General features: G+C 46.6%; 1 protein-coding gene across 6 annotated transcripts in view; it reads right to left on the minus strand.

Annotated features, from left to right (window-relative positions):
• The window catches only part of SDK1 (sidekick cell adhesion molecule 1), a 597718-nt gene that overhangs the window by 59413 nt on the left and 519381 nt on the right, over positions 1-18924 (minus strand). For 4 of the 6 annotated variants that reach the window (XM_081889040.1, XM_081889039.1, XM_081889041.1 and 1 more), the window contains exons 31-35: positions 13108-13309; positions 8809-8912; positions 5640-5710; positions 1581-1719; positions 629-688 (exon numbers count right to left, since the gene is read on the minus strand). In XM_081889040.1, the coding sequence (XP_081745166.1) occupies positions 629-688; positions 1581-1719; positions 5640-5710; positions 8809-8912; positions 13108-13309 (576 nt within the window). The remainder of the gene's footprint in view (positions 1-628; positions 689-1580; positions 1720-5639; positions 5711-8808; positions 8913-13107; positions 13310-18924) is intronic. The other 2 variants (XM_081889043.1, XM_081889042.1) reach the window with 1 other exon arrangement.

Below are 18924 nucleotides of genomic sequence, written 5' to 3' on the forward strand. Positions count from 1 at the left end.
CACGTATCTGAGTCAGAGAGCAGTGTGTTGCCTGCCGGTTTCAGGTAGACAGACAGCTGATGGTATCTGATTTACTGCTTAAATTTTGCCGGCATAATAAATAAAACCATCTGATATATTATATGAAACAGACATTTTTACGGACTTTCAAACTCCTGCCAGTTCATACACAAGAGCATTTGTTTCGGGTTTGTTTTTTTTGCTATTGGAAGGGTGATAATATTTCCCAGGCAATGTGGAAGAAAACGGGACTGAAAATCACTGTGGACAGATTTCATGAAAATTCATGAGAGCTATTAGGAGACCCCCTATTTCGCTCCCAGTGTGACAATTCCCACAGCGGTTTAACAACCAACCCCCCTAACAATGCTCATCACCTTTAGCAAACTACAGCACCCAGAATCCTTTGGGGGAGCATGGTTGTTTGAAGTGGTATCACAACACATTAAAAGTATGGTGTTAATGTGGCCCTGGTATAAGGCCCTAAAAAGGTCCCGAGTATTGCAGCTCTTCCCCAGTATTGCAGCTCTCTCTCTCTCTCTCTCTCTCTCTCTCTCTCTCTCTCTCTCTCTCTCTCTCTCTCTCTCTCTGTCTCTCTGTGTGTGTCTGTACATCCGAATGCACTTACGTGTTAATTCATACGTCGTTAATGCAGAGCTGCTGTTCACTGTCTTGAAGCTGCTTTGGGCTATTCAGGGTAAGCAAAGCAGAAAGTTGTTAAGAGGGCAAGGAAAACAGTTATTGCACATGATGTACAGCACAGGCAGTGGGAAATGATGCGGCGCACGCAGAGACAGCTTTAAGCTTGAGGACTGCACCTTGACAGGCAATAAAAGCCACATCACTTTCTAGATAACGTGTCGAAAGATCATCAGTCACGAGGGCTTGCTCAGCCTCCTTGCCACAGAGAGAAATCAAACAAGCAGGCAATATGAGGAAGCGTAAGATGTCCTTAGAGTCGCGGAACAAACAGGCACCAGGCAAGGCTGCTCTAGGGCAGAAGGTCCCCTCCAGATCCTGCCAGGGCTGGAACACAGGGGATTTGTGCTAGAGACTGTGAACCAAGGAGACAGAAAGACAACCCCACCCGCCTGGAAATTCCATGTTATGCATTTACTTATTCACATTACTGTCTGCAACATCCTCCGAGAGCAGCGCCTCTGACCGCGTGGCAGACGATGCTCTGACTGGCATGGCTCAGGGTCTCCCACTCCCCCCACCCTTTGCTCTTCTCTCCCAATCAATAAAGCCTTTAATTTGATGGAGCTCTGAACACCTGATTTACTATCGAGATAGCCACAACATGGAAACAGCAGAAAGCAGGAAGGAATAACTGAAGGTGGGAGAGGAAGGACAGCAGACCCCCTGAGTGACCCCACTGGAGATACCATAAATCCACCAGCCAGTTAGCAGAGGGAGCTTCAGAGCATGTGCCTGTCTTCCTCTTGTTTTCCCCCCAGTAACCATTTTCAGCACTTGCCCATCTTGATGCAGATGCCAAACAATTCAGACTGAGCTTAATGGTAAATAACTGGACTGCATAAAGTGAGGGGAAGGCACCCCCCCCACTGGCTGCTCACCTGTAAGCTCTGCTCGTAAAGCCGAAGGGTTTTTAATGACCTTGGACTCCAGTCCTGGGACCGTGCTTTCATACTCCAACTCCCGGTAATAAATGCGATATCCCAAGAGAAGACCGTTCAGGCTCTCAGCATTTGGAGGCTGCAAAATGTCCCAGGGAAAAATAGGTTAGGTAAGATAAGGCTTGTGCCCAGTATTAGTCCATAAATGAGATTCAGCCTAAATGTTGGTTGTTAAAATAGTCATCCATGCAGACTTGCTTTAAGATGAAGTGGAGGTGCCCTGGTGCTAGCCCAATATATTTCACTGCATGGCCGAAAAGGAGCATCCCTTGCAAAGTCAAAAGGACATGAAAGAGACTATCCAGGACACCACAAGCATCTCCAAGCAGTTTCCTGGGGCAAGAGGCACAGCAACATGCAAGATGTCCTATACCTAAAAGGCTGCTGGGACACAACCTGCAGCCACAGTCTGGGAGGTGACTTGAGAATCCCATCCCATCATCCTTTGCAATACTTCGTATATGGGAGCCTCTCTGCCTGAACAGTTTCACTTGGTGGTTTCAGGTAGATGTTGAAAAGCAAGGGGGACAAGATGGAGCCACATGGAGGCAATACAGTTTGACCTGACCACATGGGATCCCAATGGCAAACTTCTCCGGGGAAAACTAACAATCTCTTGTGAAATCGCCCCATCAGTTAGGAGCAGAACCACTGAAGAGTCAAAGGTCACTGGCAGATCCAGGGTCATGCTCCCTGAAGGTAAAGGTTGTCACGCAGGGTTTATCTATGCCAACAAAGGACATCAACAAGAGTGACAAAGGCGGTTTCCATCCCAAACCTGAGACGCAAGTCAAAAATAGATCCAGTTCGTCTGAGACTTTACAGAGTTGTTATGTGATGGCCCACTTGCCAACCTTGGCTAGGAATATAAAGTTTGAAACTAATGCATAATTTCACCAAGTCAAGGGGCTGAGTGGTGCCTTCGATAATAGAGGTCTTACATTACTCCCTCACACAATATGCATTTAGTGATAACCTTCAACAAGGCTTCACCAACCAAGGACAAGGGCCAAGCAAGCACTCATAACTCATTTTCATCCAAGATGACTCTCTGGATGATGACTCTGCTTTGGACCTGGATCCCAAAGCAGAATCCAGGCCAGGAATTATCTCAGTGATTTTATCCTCAAAGTACTAACCAGTACTATCACGGCATGCCACTGGGGCATCCAGCATCCCACATGGATAGAGGCTAAGCTGGGGCATTTCTTTCCTCACCCATGAAAACTCAGTTGAATGTTTGGGGATAAGCCATGTCATAAGTTTTCATCCACCTGAGCTCTTGACGCTGTCTCTGCTGCTATGTTCCTTGCAACTCTGTAGGTCATCAGGGAGACGGACATCAGGGGGATCTGCGGAGCTCTTGCGCTAACAGCATGTGTGTTCCAGGAACTCACAAAGATAACATAGAGTAAACTGGATGCTCCCTTAGGGCCAACAGAAGACCAGCTGGCTCCATTAAGTTTGAGGTATGTGTGAACTATCTCAATCGAGCTTTTAACCACATGAAGGAGGTTTGAAATAAGAGCAAGTCCAACCTCAACCAGGCTGAGAACCGCCAATGGTAAAGAGGCACCAAGGAGTTCTTCCCCAAAGATCAACTTCATCCTGTCTAGTACAGAAAACTGGGTCCAATGTATGAACTGCAGCAGCTGTTGGACCTAACAAACATTGAGACAGACCATGGTTGCCACGGTGTCTGTGAAATCCTGAGCTGTGCTGATTAAGGAGACGTCAGCATTTGTAACTGAAGCCTACCCAGAGATCCTCAACATCACACCTGTCACCTTGGTAGTGGAGGCTGTGAAGCAGCAGGGCAATAGGGAGCTGAGCAGAATCCCTCTTGTGGCTCAGTTGCTTGACACTAGCTGTATCCGTGCTTCAACGTGGCTGCATCTTAGACAGGGAACTCATTAAAAGAGACATGTAACCCTTATGGATTACAGCAACTCCACCTTCCCAGTCACCGGTCCTGTACTGATGGATGAATTGGGTCCACACATCCATCGCTTTCTTCATGCACGCATCTGCCTCATCTCAAAATATATGCTTGGTGCAGTCAAGGTGGGCCAGCAATAGTCTCTTCCATTTCCACAATGCATTAAGCTTGACTCCAGTACAGACATGCATATATGAAGTAAAAGATTTGTATTCTTTACATTCCTATTTCCTCCAACACCTGGGTCTATTATACTGCAGTCCCTGGAATAAAATAGCATGGTCTCATTTCAGACTCCCATAACTTCTTATCACTTCTGGGGGTCTGAATATTGTATTTGCTCTCCTAATTCCAGGTTGGGGTTTTTCTCAAGGCCTCAAGGACTCTTGCAAGTAACATATTTTGATACAGTCTTGTGTCATCTGCCTGAGGCCAACTTTTTGAACAGCCTGGGGGACCATCCGTAACATTTGGTTAATTAAAAATGTGAATAAGAATGAGGGCTGTTTACATAGGGCTGCCTTGATCAGAATCTACGTAGGGGAAATGCAGCCAGTTCAATTAACAAGTAGTTTTTGATAATCAAGTTTCTGATAACGAGGGCTCCACAGCACCCCCACCCCCAATTTCTATTTTTCCTGTCCCTCATAAAAGCCTCCTCATCCACATCAAGCCCGATTAAAAGGCAAGCAAGCAGGATTCCCTCTGGAGTCCAGATCTTATGTCAGAATCAGAGGCTATTTAGATACCTGGCACAAAGGGACCTAAGAGATAAATGGCAAGGGAAGCTCTTTCCTTTCTGCCTCCCTGATAATCATACTTCTGCCTTGGAAAAGGTACTTTGCTGAAAGGTCAGGGCATCCTGCTCTTATCCGACTTTCATGGACAAAACCCAGCTTTTGATGGTAATGGATTATTTAGGATTTTCTGTCTATCTCTACGAGAGGCCCAGAGGATCTGCAGAGGCAGGTAAAAGTGATTATGAGTAGCAGCCAGCCAGGTCTGGAGGAGTGAGAATGGCTATTTGTTTACGCTGCAAAATTTGGACAAATTATTGGATCAAAACCAGAAATGGACTAGAACAAAGCGCCCAAGTTAAATTTAACACTAAAGGGATTTTGAAATCACTCTCAAACTACAGAGCCATCACCTCATTCTACAAAGAAGTCTCAATTCATTCCAACGTAAGTCGAAACAATGAGCTGAGAAGCTTCACTGCATTTCCAAAAAGCATGTTAAAACATTGCCTTGTGCTGGGTAACCTATGAGAACTGCTGTTTTGACTGTGTTTCCTCAGCATTTAGCTAGTTTAAGCTTATTTTACATTTTTTAAATCTGAAAACTACCTCGTGTCTAAATTGCTGAGCACCCAAATAACATAAGCGTGGTAATGACATGTAATTGCCTTCAGTTCTTTCGATGTGGCTCGAGTGCAACTATCCCATTACATTTTCATGAAATAAAAAGCACACAATTATCTAAACTACCACCTATTTCACATGTATTATCCACCCAAAATCTATCAACAGGATCAGCCTTTATTCCTAACACGTGGCCTTCCGCGGTCCTCTGTCTGCATTTCCGCTTGTTCCATTATACGACTGACTGGGAGGTGAGCTGCTGATTGATGCCTACACACACCTCCTTGGGTGAAAACATTCAACACACCTTGCATTTGTTCAGCATGTTGTAACTGAGAGTGTTAATGCTGCATGAACAAGGTCTTCTGTGCAAGCTAAGCCGCACCGCAATAGACATCAGTGAGACATCAGCGACTGTTAACATAGATAGTGATGAATTGCAGGGAGACTCAACCAAAGTGTGTGGTCTCAGGGCAAATTCTGGTTCATGTGCATGCAAGGTCTTGGGAGGGCATCCGGTGGCTGTGGGCTTTCACCCTCCTCAGAAGGTTAGAGGTGTGCAACTTCCCCTCTGCCCCCACGAGTGACTGGAAAAAGGTAGGAATCGTTTGGACCGCCAGCCCTTGTGTATTTCCCAAGAGCCTTCTTTTCTGCGCTCCCCTGGTCAAGAGACCCCCCCAACTTTTATATGCTACTAACCTTCCACTGCACGAGGACAGAAGACGTGGTATGCGGGGTCACAGACACAGAATTTGGTGGTTCGCCTGGAACTAAATATGGATATATAAAGGAAACAGGCATTAAAGTGAGAAACAAACAGAGAAGCAGAGAATGCGTTCTGTTGCTGGAAGTTCTTCCTCGCCTGGCTTGCCACGCAGGCACTGCTGTGCTGCAAAGGAGCGAGTGGGGGCCTCCCTCCCGCCATTCCCCCACCCCACCTATGAGAGGCCCAGCTGCCTAAACCTGCTTTGAGCATCTATCCTACCTGTGCAGCAAATGCACGGAATGTATCAGGGACAAAGCCGGGGAAGCTTATCAGGCGCTCCCAGCTCTCCACACTAAAATGCTCCACTAGCCGCAGCGGGTTTGCTCAGCAAAATAAATCCTCTGAGTTTGCTGAGGAGGTGAGCAGCTTTTACAGTTAATCATTTCTGTTGTATAGAGGCCAGTGGGGGCCCTGGGTTTTCCAAAACTCAACCCGAAGTGCACTTTGGGAAGGATATATCTATCTATGTAGACATATATAATGGGAATGACCCCCCAGAACATCAGCTGCGCTAGTCTGCTGCAGCAAAAGAGAGAGAGAGATGAGACAAACCGTGGCAGCTTAAAGATAAGGATGGGATTCAAAGGCCAACTTTCAGCACATCCCAAGGCTTGCGGACACCTCTGGGGATTTCTACCTCCTGATATGGAGCCACAGACCCTACCCTGCCTTTGAAACTCCAATTCCCAGGGGACACAGGGAGAAACACCTGCCCAAAGCTTGCTTGGAAGCCCAAAGATAGTTGTAGGGTCATTTGCATTGCAAATGGTTTATTTTCAAAGGAGCTTGCCCTGATGTTGGGGGATTTATTACAGCCAGGCATTTTATGATCATCTCAGGTAAAACTAAGATTCTAGAGTTCTTGACAATATGCTCAGTGAGGGCTAATTTACTTAAACAACTTTTCCAACTTGGAATCAGTGCACATTCAACTTTGCAGTTGATTTGCCTGTCCAGAGAACAGCACTGGATGCTCCCATGCATGCTGTTTTTCATGCGTTGTGCTAAGAGGGGCTTCTTAAGCTATTATGCACCTTGCACATCACTTATGAATGCTCTTAACGGAGAGTTTATGAATAACAGAGAGATTTCAGAAGAGACGCTGAATGTACACTGCAGCCAATGCGGGTTTTAAAACAAAGATGATCCAAAGTAAACTTGACACATGAAAGCCACACAAACTGGAGTCACTCGTCTTTACAACTGCAGAGTTGCTGTCCAAGAGGAATAGTATCCTCCACATTACAGCCACAATCCAGAAGCTCTTTGGACATGGGGGGGGATATGCAATGGACACACCCCGCTCAAGCTTCCTCCTATCTGCAATCCCATTCACTCCTGAATTCCTCCTCCAAAACTATTTGAGCATCGCAAAAGTCCAAATGTGTGAAGCAGAGCACCCTCTTCCCTGCAAGTCCCCACTCCTGCTTTCCGCAGGAAAAGGGGGGGGTGTTAATAGATAGGATTCATTAGCATCCTCTAGTTAGACACCCCCGAAGCTTGTTATCTCTTTTGCAGGGAGAGGTGGATAATAGCAGAGGTGCAGTGGGAACACATTTAGAGCTTGGTCTTATCCACACTTTGCTCCTTCCAGGCACAGTCTACAATTGAAAGCTCCATGTCTGAGCACCTACCCCAGCCTCCAATGCTTTGCCTGCAAAAACCCACTCTTCAAAGCTCAATCAGAGTGAGCATCAATCTGCAGAAAACCTGAGCTGAGTTTGCTTCAACTGAGCACTAAAGCTCAGGGAGGGGGGAAGCCTGGACATGGGGCATGAAAGTGCTAGACCCTGCCTAGAAAGAGCAAGGCAAAATGTCCTGGCATGAAGGGGGGGTTGGGACATGATCTGAAGTGCAGTCACAGATTTTGAGAGGAGTGAGCTCACATTTTCCACCCAGCTCCATCCAATGCTTTCTGTAATACCTCTCTTCCCAGTGCAATGCTGGAGAAAGATCTGGGCATGCATCTTCATCTCAGATCAAGATCTGTTCCCAATAGCACACCAGGAATCTCAACCCCCCCCCCCCCAGGTTCTACTGACTGGGCCCAAGCATGCCATTGCCTGTGTTTCAGCAGGACAGCTTGCCAAAAGTTGTATCCCCTGAAGCTCACTGGTTCAGCAATGTTGGTTGACTGAAGAAACCTTTGTGGTTTCACTTGCGCTTATGGAGCCTCAGATTTTAGCCTGATTCTTCACAATGTGAGCGTCTTGTCTCCCGAGAAAGACAAAGTTCCTGTTGGGCCAGTGTACCTGTTTCTCTATTGACCTGCTAGATTGTTTATCAGTGTACCTTTTGGCTCATGCACCTGTCTGCTACCACCTTGTCTTGCCTTTCCTCAGCCTTACCATCAGGCAATTACTTTCCTTTCGCCTTCTGCCTGTCCACTGGGGACATGGATGTGCCTCTGTACCCTAACCCTTGATACCTTAAAGACTGCATTGAATAGGAAAGTTCATGTCTACATCAAACAACCGTACACATGCACTGAACAATTACTGTATTCCATTTATTATTATTGAACAAAAAGCACCTGAAACTCATCCGAGACAAAAGGGTGGGGGGAGAAGCACTTTGCAATTGTAAATTGCTTTTTGCCTGTACAAACTAGCTGTCTAAAATGTTTGTGCTTGCTGGACATGCGCTCTCTCTCTCTCTCTCTCTCTCTCTCTCTCTCTCTCTCATTCAACCATTTAGCACTTCTGCAGCCTGAAAGTGGATTTGGAGTGAAAACAATTGGAGAAAGTTCTCCAAACATAGGCTCAATTCTACATTCATTTTTAATGTTCCTTGTTAAATTATTCAATTTCAGGAAAGATAATGGTTCGTTAGCAGAGAACCTGGAAGACAATCAAACGGGGTTTAAATCAGCAAGATTCATTATCTGAAGGCACTGCAGGGCAGTTCACTGTTGAGGAGGCTAAACTGTGCTACTGCCTCTGTCAATAGCGCCCAAACGGTGAGTTTTAGCCCTATGCATCTTCCTGTCCCCTTTAATCCTGAGGTGCAATGATGGGACTGAGTGCACTGGGGGGGGTGGATCCCCTGGATTACTGTGAAAGAGAAACAGCTATGCTCAGTTTTGAGCTGGGGCGCCCTTACCATCCTGCAGCGTTGTGACTGCTTCCGTCTCGGCTCCAAAGTCGCTGTCTCCAATATCGTTGGTTGCTTTCAGACGCAGCTTGTAGGAAGTAAATGGGTTGAGTCTGCAAAATGGGAAAGGGTTAACAGAATGGGGATCAATCCTTCTCTCTGGCTATCCACAGCTGCCTTAAGCAGCTCTCCCCACAACAAATATTGTACGAGCAGCTTGTATTACCCAATATGTCTCCCTTTTCCTGAAGCCACGCTATTGAACCATGTTAAACTGTGGAATTTGCTTCCCCGAGAAGCAGGGATGGCCACCAATTTGGATCGCTTTACAAGAGAGTGGAGGCAAATTCATGGAGAGGGCTATCAATGGCTAACAGCCACAATGACTGCGTTCTGTGTCAGAAGCAGTATGCCTTGGAACATCACTGCTGGCAATCCCAGGTGGGGAGTGCACTGCAGTCATACGCCAGTCCTTCTTGCCTTTGGGTTTGACTGCTGTGTGGAAGAGAATGCTGGACTGGATGGGCCCCCTTTGGCCTGATCCAGCTGCAGCCAGGCTCTTCTGATCCAGTTCAGAGGCACGAGCTGAAACCCAAACACCCCCTTTGCAGGGTTCCTGTTTCTCAAGTGCTGCTCACGCTCCTCAACATGACCTTTCTTTCCCGGTGATGGTCAAATAACACCTGCCCTTGCTCCACTTGCAGGAGACAACAGTGGATTAATCCAAGGGCAAGCAGAGCAAATGGAAGAACAGATGAACAGATGATGTGGGCTCCCAGCCACAAGGATCTTGGCTAATCTAGGAGACTGTGCTCCAGGAGTGCTGCTTTTTAATCGGGGTTGCGTTTCCAACTAATAGTGTTACTCAGCTTATTTAACACAGACAGTGACAGGGGATTCCCTGCAGGCTTTCTGTGTACTCAGTGACTTTAAGATATGCAAAAACTGACTTCCAGCTGAGGTGACTTCAGCAGAGCTTCCAGCATAGCCAGCGGGAGGCTCCCTTTGAGTCGCTAACAAGGTCTGCTCGGGTCCAGAGTCCCCCGTAATAGGCTTAGCTAATTAATCGGTTGAAGCCAGTTGCTGGGCTTGGTCCTGGAGGGCCAACGAGCAACGCAGATAAGATTACCAGGGACGGAATATTCAAACGTGGTGGGATAAAACAGAGGTGTGATGGACAGTGCGCGCTAAATTGCTCTGAGCAGCCCCTACAGGGAAAATGCTCTTAGGAACCTGGAGACACATTTGCCCCTCCTTGGATCTTGGTAAGAAGAAGAAGAAAAAGAAAAATGAAGACGGGAGACTGGCTGCTATGCACATGCATGCTCTAGAGTTGCCGCAATCATGGAAATTGCAGAGGGAGAGCAACCTGTGGGTCTGCAGGTTACATTTCTCCGTTGGATTGAATGGGGAAGTGGGAAAGGGGCAGCTGTCCTATTAGACTGCAGGATATAGCTGCTATTTGATCAATTCTTTCACAACAGGACAGGGGTCCCCAACCTATTTTGGGCTAGTGAGAATCTTGAGGAAGTGCTGTGTGTACCAATAAAAAAAAAATGGTTGTCTGGCACAGTACAAAACTAAAGAGAATATAGTCACTTCTGCTCCCCCTGGAAAACCTCAGACTTGCCCTGGGAAGTCAGCTATGTCCTGGTGGTCCTGCTTGTGGAAATCACACAATATTCACACACCCACACCCAATATATACACAATGAGGATCTTGTAGTCTAATAAAACAGGGAGCTTTCCCCAAGACCAGAAGAAAACATACAGGTTGGTCATATCTCTCTCTCTCTCTCTCTCTCTCTCTCTCTCTCTCTCTCACACACACACACACACACACACACACACACACACTGCTGCACACATAGAGACCACAAATACCACTCTCTCTTTCTCAGTCACTCACTCATGCACAAACATATCACACAGACATCTCTCCCTCTGTCTCTGCCCAAGTGCATCTCTCCCTCTTTGGGCTCGTCCATTCCACTTCTCCAGATGCAGCACAGTTCTTCATACATATACAAATATGGTTTTGGTTTTTTACCCTGGCCAAAACTACATTTTGCATTAAACTTGTAGAAAACAAGTCTCAGAATCTGCGCTCTCTCTCTCTCTCTCTCTCTCTCTCTCTCTCTCTCACACACACACACACACACACACACACACACAGACATGTACATGACGCTACATTCATTGGGCTGTATAAGAATATAAATCCATGACAAACCCACAACAGCAGTACCAGTAAAACAATACAGGCAAAGCCCGGCACCTCAAGATTCTTGTCCCAATATAGATTTTTTTTTGGGGGGGCTGAGATGTCCTCAGTCCCATAGAATTGGTGCCTATGGCTTCATGTAACAGCCCTGTAAGCACATCAGAATCAATGCTCAATAAACAGACCACCCCTGTGCCCTGCAGCCCTTTATTTTGATGGTGAAAATGATTGCCCAACAAAGTAATTCCTCACACTTGAACATTTTCAAACTGCAGTGAGCTGGTAGTTTCTAATTTGATGCCAAAGATCCGCATCCCATTAGCCAGTTTCCTTTCCTGGGATGCCAATAAGATTTTCAAAAGAGCCTCATTTCCTTCAGAGGGCTGTGTGTGTGTGTGTGTGTGTGTGTGTGTGTGTGTGTGTGTGTGTGTTATGAACAGCAAGTGGCAAGTCTCCTTGTAGGTACAGGGTGGCTTCAGCAAGCAATCACTTCAAGAATTTTAATTCCAGCACAATCTAATGAAGGCTGGATAACGCAGTTTAAACAGGGCGATGTTATCTCTCTATTCCTCAGTATGGCCATACAGATAAAATTGCCCTCATTTCATCTGAAAACAAGATAAGGAACTCACAGAGACAGAATCTCAATGCAGCAGAGGGGGGAATGAATATCAAGTATCGCTGCAAAAAAGGGACTTTGCAAAGGTCTGGGTTTTCCTGCATTGCTGACGGGCTGGGCAAGGAAAGGAGGAGGAGAAGGCGGAGGAGGGGAAAAGCCAGCAGTTTGCCAATTATCTCATGTTAAAACAATTGGAAAGCAATTTGTCTGGGTTTAAAATTTCACCCTCCCCTCTGATAAAGACTTTCCACATGGAGTCCAACTGAGAATGAGGGCTGCTGCTCCCCCCAAAAAAAAACAAGACTGGAGGGAGAACAGGGTGGATCTTTGCAAGCAGCCATCATGCTACCACACCCCCACCAAGGCAAAGCACAAATCTGCATGGAACTTGTTCACCTACATTGATTTGTCAGAATATTACTGCTGTAGACTAGAATCAGTAGCACTTCCTTTAAGGCTGGGGTGGGGGAGCTGTCACGACTATTGCATTACACATTGCATATCTGCAGTCAACCTAAGGCTGAAGGAAAGCAATGTCTCTGCACACCACTTAACACAGTGCCATAGAATCCAGCTTCTGTCCCTTTTACTGCACCCTGTTCCATGTGAACAAGAAAGCAAGATCAAAATGATGGATCAGGCCAATCATCTATCTGATCCAGCATCCTGCTCTCACGGTGGCCAATCAGATGCCTGTGGGAAATCCTTAAGCAGGATCCAACCACAAGAGCCCTCTCCCCTCCTGTAGTTCTCAGCAACTGGTATTCAGATAGATTGCTGCCTCTGACGCTTGAGGCAGAGAATACCCAGTGTGCCTAGTCTCTCCTCCATAAATTTGCCCAATCCTATAGCCATCCACCACACCCACCCACCTCAGAGTCTTTGTAAACCATTCAAGGGCACCTGGGATTTCAAGGTGGAGTTGGAAGAGGGGCACAGGACTGCAGATTTGTGCCAGGACTAGAACCATATGTACAAACGTTATCAATAACCTATTACTTTATTCTGGATGAGTTCCCAGAGCCACAACCCAAAACCTATTCACTCCCAGAACCACTGCATTCACTTTAGCAGGCCTGCATTAGAGCAACTAGATGGAGGGTTGCCACTTGATCTTCTCTCTGCAAGTCAGGTCTTCAAGTATGGACAGTTCCACACCATACATGTGTATATTCAATGCACATGACTTCCTTGAAAGAATCATAGGAACTGCAGTTCACCACAAAGCTATCATTTGCAGCACCAATAGCAAGCTACAGTTACCAGGATTATTTGGGGGAAGCCATGTGTGCTGAATGTGCCTCAAATATAGTGGAGATCTTCCCTAATTCTGAAGCAATGCCATTGACCCCCTTCCTACAACGATGGAGGAGCCTCTCTGGGCCTCCAAGGTCAGAAGGTGCTACCTGTGGTCAAGGTGTGCTGTGTCTCCTGCCATTTCTGGCTGTGAGTTTCTCTGTGGTACCTGTCAATTGAGCAGGAAGTAGCTTCATGGCTGATGGATGAAGAGTATGTTTGCCATTCGCCGCCGGGAAGCTCCTTAGTTTGCACCGTGAAGTAGCGCACCGGAGAAGACCCATCGCTCCCAGGAATCCAATGTAGCTGCAAACTTCGGGATGTCACTTCGGACTGGGGGACTTTCAGGTCACTGGGAGGAGCCGGTCGTTCTGGAATGAAATATAAAAGTTGTTATTCTTAGAAAAAAGTTTAGATGGTAGGCAATAAACAGAAGATCCCCAAATGCAGAGACACTGAGCCCAACTTGTTCTTCCATATGTTAATAATAATATTATAATAATTTATTATTTGTACCCCACCCATCTGGCTGGGTCTCCCCAGCCACTCTGGGCGGCTTCCAACAAAGATTAAAAATACATTAAAATGTTGTTGCATCAATGCTAAAAGAGGCAATACGGCATGTTGTACACTGAAAGAAAATTATATGAAAATGATGTGCCGGTGGTATTTGACTCCCAGTAAGTTAGCAAAAAATGTATAGGACAAGTGCAAATATCTGCTGGAAATGTAAAGAAAAAGAAGGTACCTTTTATCATATGTGGCAGACTTGTATGGTAATGAAAGCTTTGGAGATGATATATAATGAAGTGAAAAAAATGTTTAAAACAACCTTTGTTAAAAAAACAACAAGTAGAAGCTTTTTTATTAGGAATTATAGGCACCAACATTCCAAAGGAGCAGAAAATACTTTTTATGTATGGAACAACAGCTACCCGGATGTTACTAGCACAGAGAGAGAGAAATGGCAAACCAAGCCGATGGGACTATGCCAAAATGGCAAAACTGACTGGAAAACTCAGAAACCAAGAGGACAAAAACTTTATAAAAGAATGAGGAAAATTTCTAAGTTATTTAGGAGACCACTGTAAGCAGATGGAAACACTGGCAGGATTTTGATTTCACTTGTAGTTTAACAAATACCATGGACATTATGGACTGATATAAAAGTTACCGTATTTTTTGCACCATAACACTCACTTTTTTCCTCCTAAAAAGTAAGGGGAAATGTCTGTATGTGTTATGGAGGGAATGCCTATGGGTGGCATGCCTATGGATTTTCCTCCTCTAAAAACTACGTGTGTGTTATGGTCGGGTGCGTGTTATAGAGCGAAAAATACGGTATATGGAGGAATTTGCAGTTGTAAATGTTCAAAACGGGACCCCATGGAGGGGATGGGGGGGGGGAGTTGCAAGATTCAGAGGAATCTCTGTATATGGATTTATATTTGGATTTTTACAAATATAAATTTGCAAAATCAAATAAAAATGATTTTTAAAAAGAGGCAACTCTGCTCCCTGTTGAACAGCCCTTGCTCCTCTGGGCCTTGAGGAAAGTGAAAGCAAAAAGGAAGCTTCACAAGGGTCACCAAGGTCAGAGAACACCTGTGGTTTCCACAGGTAGAATCAATGCAAGGCTGAGATGAAATGGTTGTGGAGAACTTTGCCTGAGAAAGCCCATAGCCATGGCTTGAACAGAGGCTGCATGAGACTGAAATTTCCTTATTGAACTCTGCTCCAATTTTCCATCCTGCACAGATATTTCCACCCAGGTTCTTGCCCTCTGTTCCAATTCTCCCTCCCTCCCCCAGTCGTCACTGGCGTCATGCTCCAGTCTAGCACTTAGATCCTACACCCTGCCAAGTTCAATGTGTTTTCTGCAAGCGCTGAGGTGATGCCCCAGTTTGCCAAAGGTGACGCAGGTGAGATGGAGAGGAAGGAACAGACGCCCACACTTGTAAAAGGCCAGATTCAGCTAACAGAAAGCCTCGATCAATATAACTTTTCTCCGTACCATGTTCATTCTGTTTTTATGCCAATCACAACATTATTCCAGCCCTAACACCACTCCCCCCTCGTGTTCTAAAAATGTGAGCTATTATTTCTTCTTATTAATATAACATCCCATGCCAGCCTTGGTTCAGTTCAGTTCAGTTTTTGTGTGTTTGACTCATGACGCTCTATTCTGTTATTTGGGTTATATGGATAAAATTCAACAAAAATATTTTTTAAAAAGGGAAAATCCATATTTTTAAAGGGCAGGGTTAAAGGATCCCACCCCATCCCACCCACTCAAGGAGGCCACAGATAATTTGAAGCCTGGCGGAAAAGAAATGTTCAAGTAATCAAACAGGGCATTTTTATGAACTCCTCTTTATGATTATCTGCAACATCCCTTGTTTGTTCCCAGGCAACTCCAAAGAGCAGATTTGGGGAATGATCCACTGCCCAAGACAGCAAGGAGCCACAGCCCTCTGAGTAAATCCTGGGGAGTCAATGCCGTGCTCTTGAACTGCTCCCCTCAGTCCTAGCCAGCACGGCCGATGGTCAGGAACGATGGGAGCAGACGTCTAGCAAGCTCACGTGGTACTCGGTGCGGAAAATTTCTTGTCACCCCCCTGCCCCACATTCAAATTATTAAAAGAAGGAAAAATAAGATACAGTCACAAGTGTTATTTTCTGGTTCATTTACTGAACATTGTGAGCATAAGCAGCTTTGGCTTAGCGGCCCAGCAGGTCATCCAAGGCACCTGCACCCCGCAGAACCCAACAAATGTTGGTGGCCGCTGTGGCCTTGCCCTCTGCGCACAGGCCACTGCTTCCTCGGCAGGCTGCCGCCGTGGCCCAAATAAGCCACCCGCTGCTGGCGGGGGGCTAAGGACGTCAGCCTCGGCAGCATAAGGAAGTTGGCCTTGGCAGCATCAGCCCTTTCCTTGCCTTTGCCCCGCCTGCAGCCCGCAGCTGATTGGCCAGCTGGGTTGGGGGTGGGGTGAAGGTCCCAAGGGAAGGAGGGTGGCATGCGGGACCTGGGAAGCCCCACCCACTTCTCGGAGGGGAGCTTCAATAAGTTTATTTTTAAAATACAGTGGTACCTCTGGTTGCGAACAAGATCTGTTTCGGAGCCCCATTCGCAACATGAGCAGAACGCAACCCACGTCTGCACGTCTGCGCATGCACGGGTCATGATTTCCGCTTCTGTGCATGTGCATGACATCATTTTGAGCATCTGCACATGTGTGAGCAGCAAAACCCAGAAGTAACCCTTTCTGGTACTTCCGGGTCACCACAGGACACAACCTAAAAAGAGTTAACCTGAAGCAAAGGTAACAAGAGGTATGACTGTGCTTACTTTTTTCCAGTTTGTCACCCCCCCTTCAGTGGTGGCACCCGGGGGGGAACCACCCCACAGCACCCCCTTCCTACGCCACTGGATGGGAGTCCTGCAGGATCCCTGGAGGGCAGCTCATTTGCCGCCCTGGAATAGATAGCATTAAGCTGAGGAGATTTGCCTCCCCTAGCAAAATGGACACTTCCCACATGGCTGTGTTGCACACACATGCACCAATATCCCTGCAGTGCTGTACAGCATTTTAGGGCAAGCCCGATGAGCGAAGCAGGTAGGGACTCTTCTTGAGTCCCTGCACTTAATCACTCTGAAGCGCCAGCGTTAAATAAGCCAGCCTCTTACTAGCAGCCGGGAAATCTCTGGAGGCAGTGAACAGTTAACCCTCTCCCACGATGAAGGGACGCCATACTAGAGCGCTCCCACCCTGCAACCGTCTCTCCAAAGCAGCACCCATTGATTTCAACCGAAAAACTCAATAGAGTGAGGAATAATTGTTTAATTGTTTATCATGGAGCTTATCGATTCTGATTAAAATGTGTGGCATGTAATAAAGCAGGCATTGATCAGTGAAGCCACGGCGGCTCACCTCTAAACAACTCGTTTCATCCCACCCCATTGGCTCCCGATTCCACAAAGAGGGATGTACAGTGGCTCAGGAACTTCCAGCCACTTCCCACAAAGAAGAGTTTGTCTCCTGAGTTCCTCTCTTGCCCTGCCTCCCTGGGAAACGTTTGCTTTATGGCTCAGCACCTCTCAGCAGCCCTCTATCAGCAGACGATGCCAGAAGAATAGAAAGCCATCAGCTTCAGAGAGTCCTCGGCACTGATGGCGGGAGCCTTACAGGGCGATACAAAGGTTGGCGCTTAAGTGCTCAGGGTTATTCTTTTGGAGGAAGCAAATGTTTGCTGGTCCCCCAGCGGGGTTGGATTCTCTCTTCTCATGTGTGTACCTTAAAGCAGGAAGCAGGGCTGCATCTTGCATTCTCTCTCTCTCCCTCATGAAATTTATATACTCTTTGATGGTAGGAAAAAAACCCCTCAAAGCAGTTCGCAAAAATGATAAAACAATAAAATTTATCACTAAAAAAATTGCAACCGGCCATAGTTTAAATTAAAATGCACGCAAACTTTCTAAACTTCTGGGTAAAAAGGTAAAGGTAAAGGGACCATTAGGTCCAGTCGTGACCGACTCTGGGGTTGCAGCGCTCATCTTGCTTTATTAGCTGAGGGAGCCGGCATACAGCTTCTGGGTCATGTGGCTAGCATGACTAAGCCGCTTCTGGCGAACCAGAGCAGCGCACGGAAATGGCGTTTACCTTCCTGCTGGAGCAGTACCTATCTATCTACTTGCCCTTTGACGTGCTTTCGAACTGATAGGTTGGCAGGAGCAGGGACAGAGCAATGGGAGCTCACCCCATCACAGGGATTCGAACTGCCAACCTTCTGATCAGCAAGTCCTAGACTCTGTGTTTTAACCCACAGCGCCACCCGTGTCCTGAGCTTATGGGTAGGCTTGTCTAAAAAAAGAATTCCATGAAGGCACCTGCCTGATATCAATTGGCAGGGAGTTCCAAAGTGCTGGTGCTGCCACACTAAATAATCTAGTTCTTTGAAATATGTGGCACCTGTAAAAGTGCCAACTCCACTGATCAAAGAGGTTGAGTGGGCACAGATGGGGGAAGGTGATCTTGTAGGTAAACAGGTCCCAGGTTGTTAAGGACTTTATATGCTAATAGCATATAATTTGGACCAGAAGGAATTAAGCAACCGGCGCAGATCTCTGAGCCCAGGTGTTATATGCTGATAATGCCTCACTCCCGTCAGCAATCGTGCTGCAGCATCCTGCACTCACTGCAACTTCCAGGTCAAGCAAAGCAAAAGTTCCAGTCCTTTTCTTTGTAATGATTTCAAAAACCTCCCACACTGCCCCATAAGCTCCAAAGCTGCTAGTAGGAAATGGTGCCAGCCCACAGGAGTTTAGGCAATCCCAAGAACACTTATTTCTGGCAGGTGAGGCCAACAATAACCCCCGACCAAGCAGAGAGTGCCTGAAAGGCACTGAAGCTGGGAGATCCTGAATGCCAAGTGTATCCTCAGCTCATGACCTGCAGTCCCCCTTCTCTGTGTGTGTGTTTTTAAGGGCACAAAGTCTTTCTATTGTCCCTCCTTCAAACAGGGCGAGAAAAAGTGATTTCTTGTTAGCAGCAGGGATTGCCATGCAGAATCTCGCAGCTCCACTCCGGGCAGGCTGCATCGAAAGCCTAAAGGGCATCTCTGTAACACTGAAATCCATAGGATTATAGAAATCCAGGGCTGCTTTGGTCTTAACAAGTGCACTGGGCTATAAGGAGCTCAGGACATGCTTTGTATTTCTACATAACCGATTGACACATAGGTTCCTAAAGGAGCTTAAAGGATTACAGAGGTGCCCAATTCCCAGTCCAATGTGAATGAAATTTAAATTTTGGAGTGTCCAACTCCCAAGTGCTCCACCCCAATTTTAGGGTGGAAAAAGTGAGATGCTGATCACAGGGTTGTCGTCAGAAACACCAACCCCACGTCCAGTTTCTCATTCTCTCCCCGCAAGGGGAAAACAGGGCAGGATGTGGTCACATCATACGCACAGCCCAGCCTCAGCAGC

The sequence above is a fragment of the Podarcis melisellensis genome (genome assembly GCF_964234715.1).
Source record: "Podarcis melisellensis genome assembly, chromosome: 14".
In the NCBI taxonomy this organism is placed as follows: Eukaryota; Metazoa; Chordata; class Lepidosauria; order Squamata; family Lacertidae; genus Podarcis; species Podarcis melisellensis.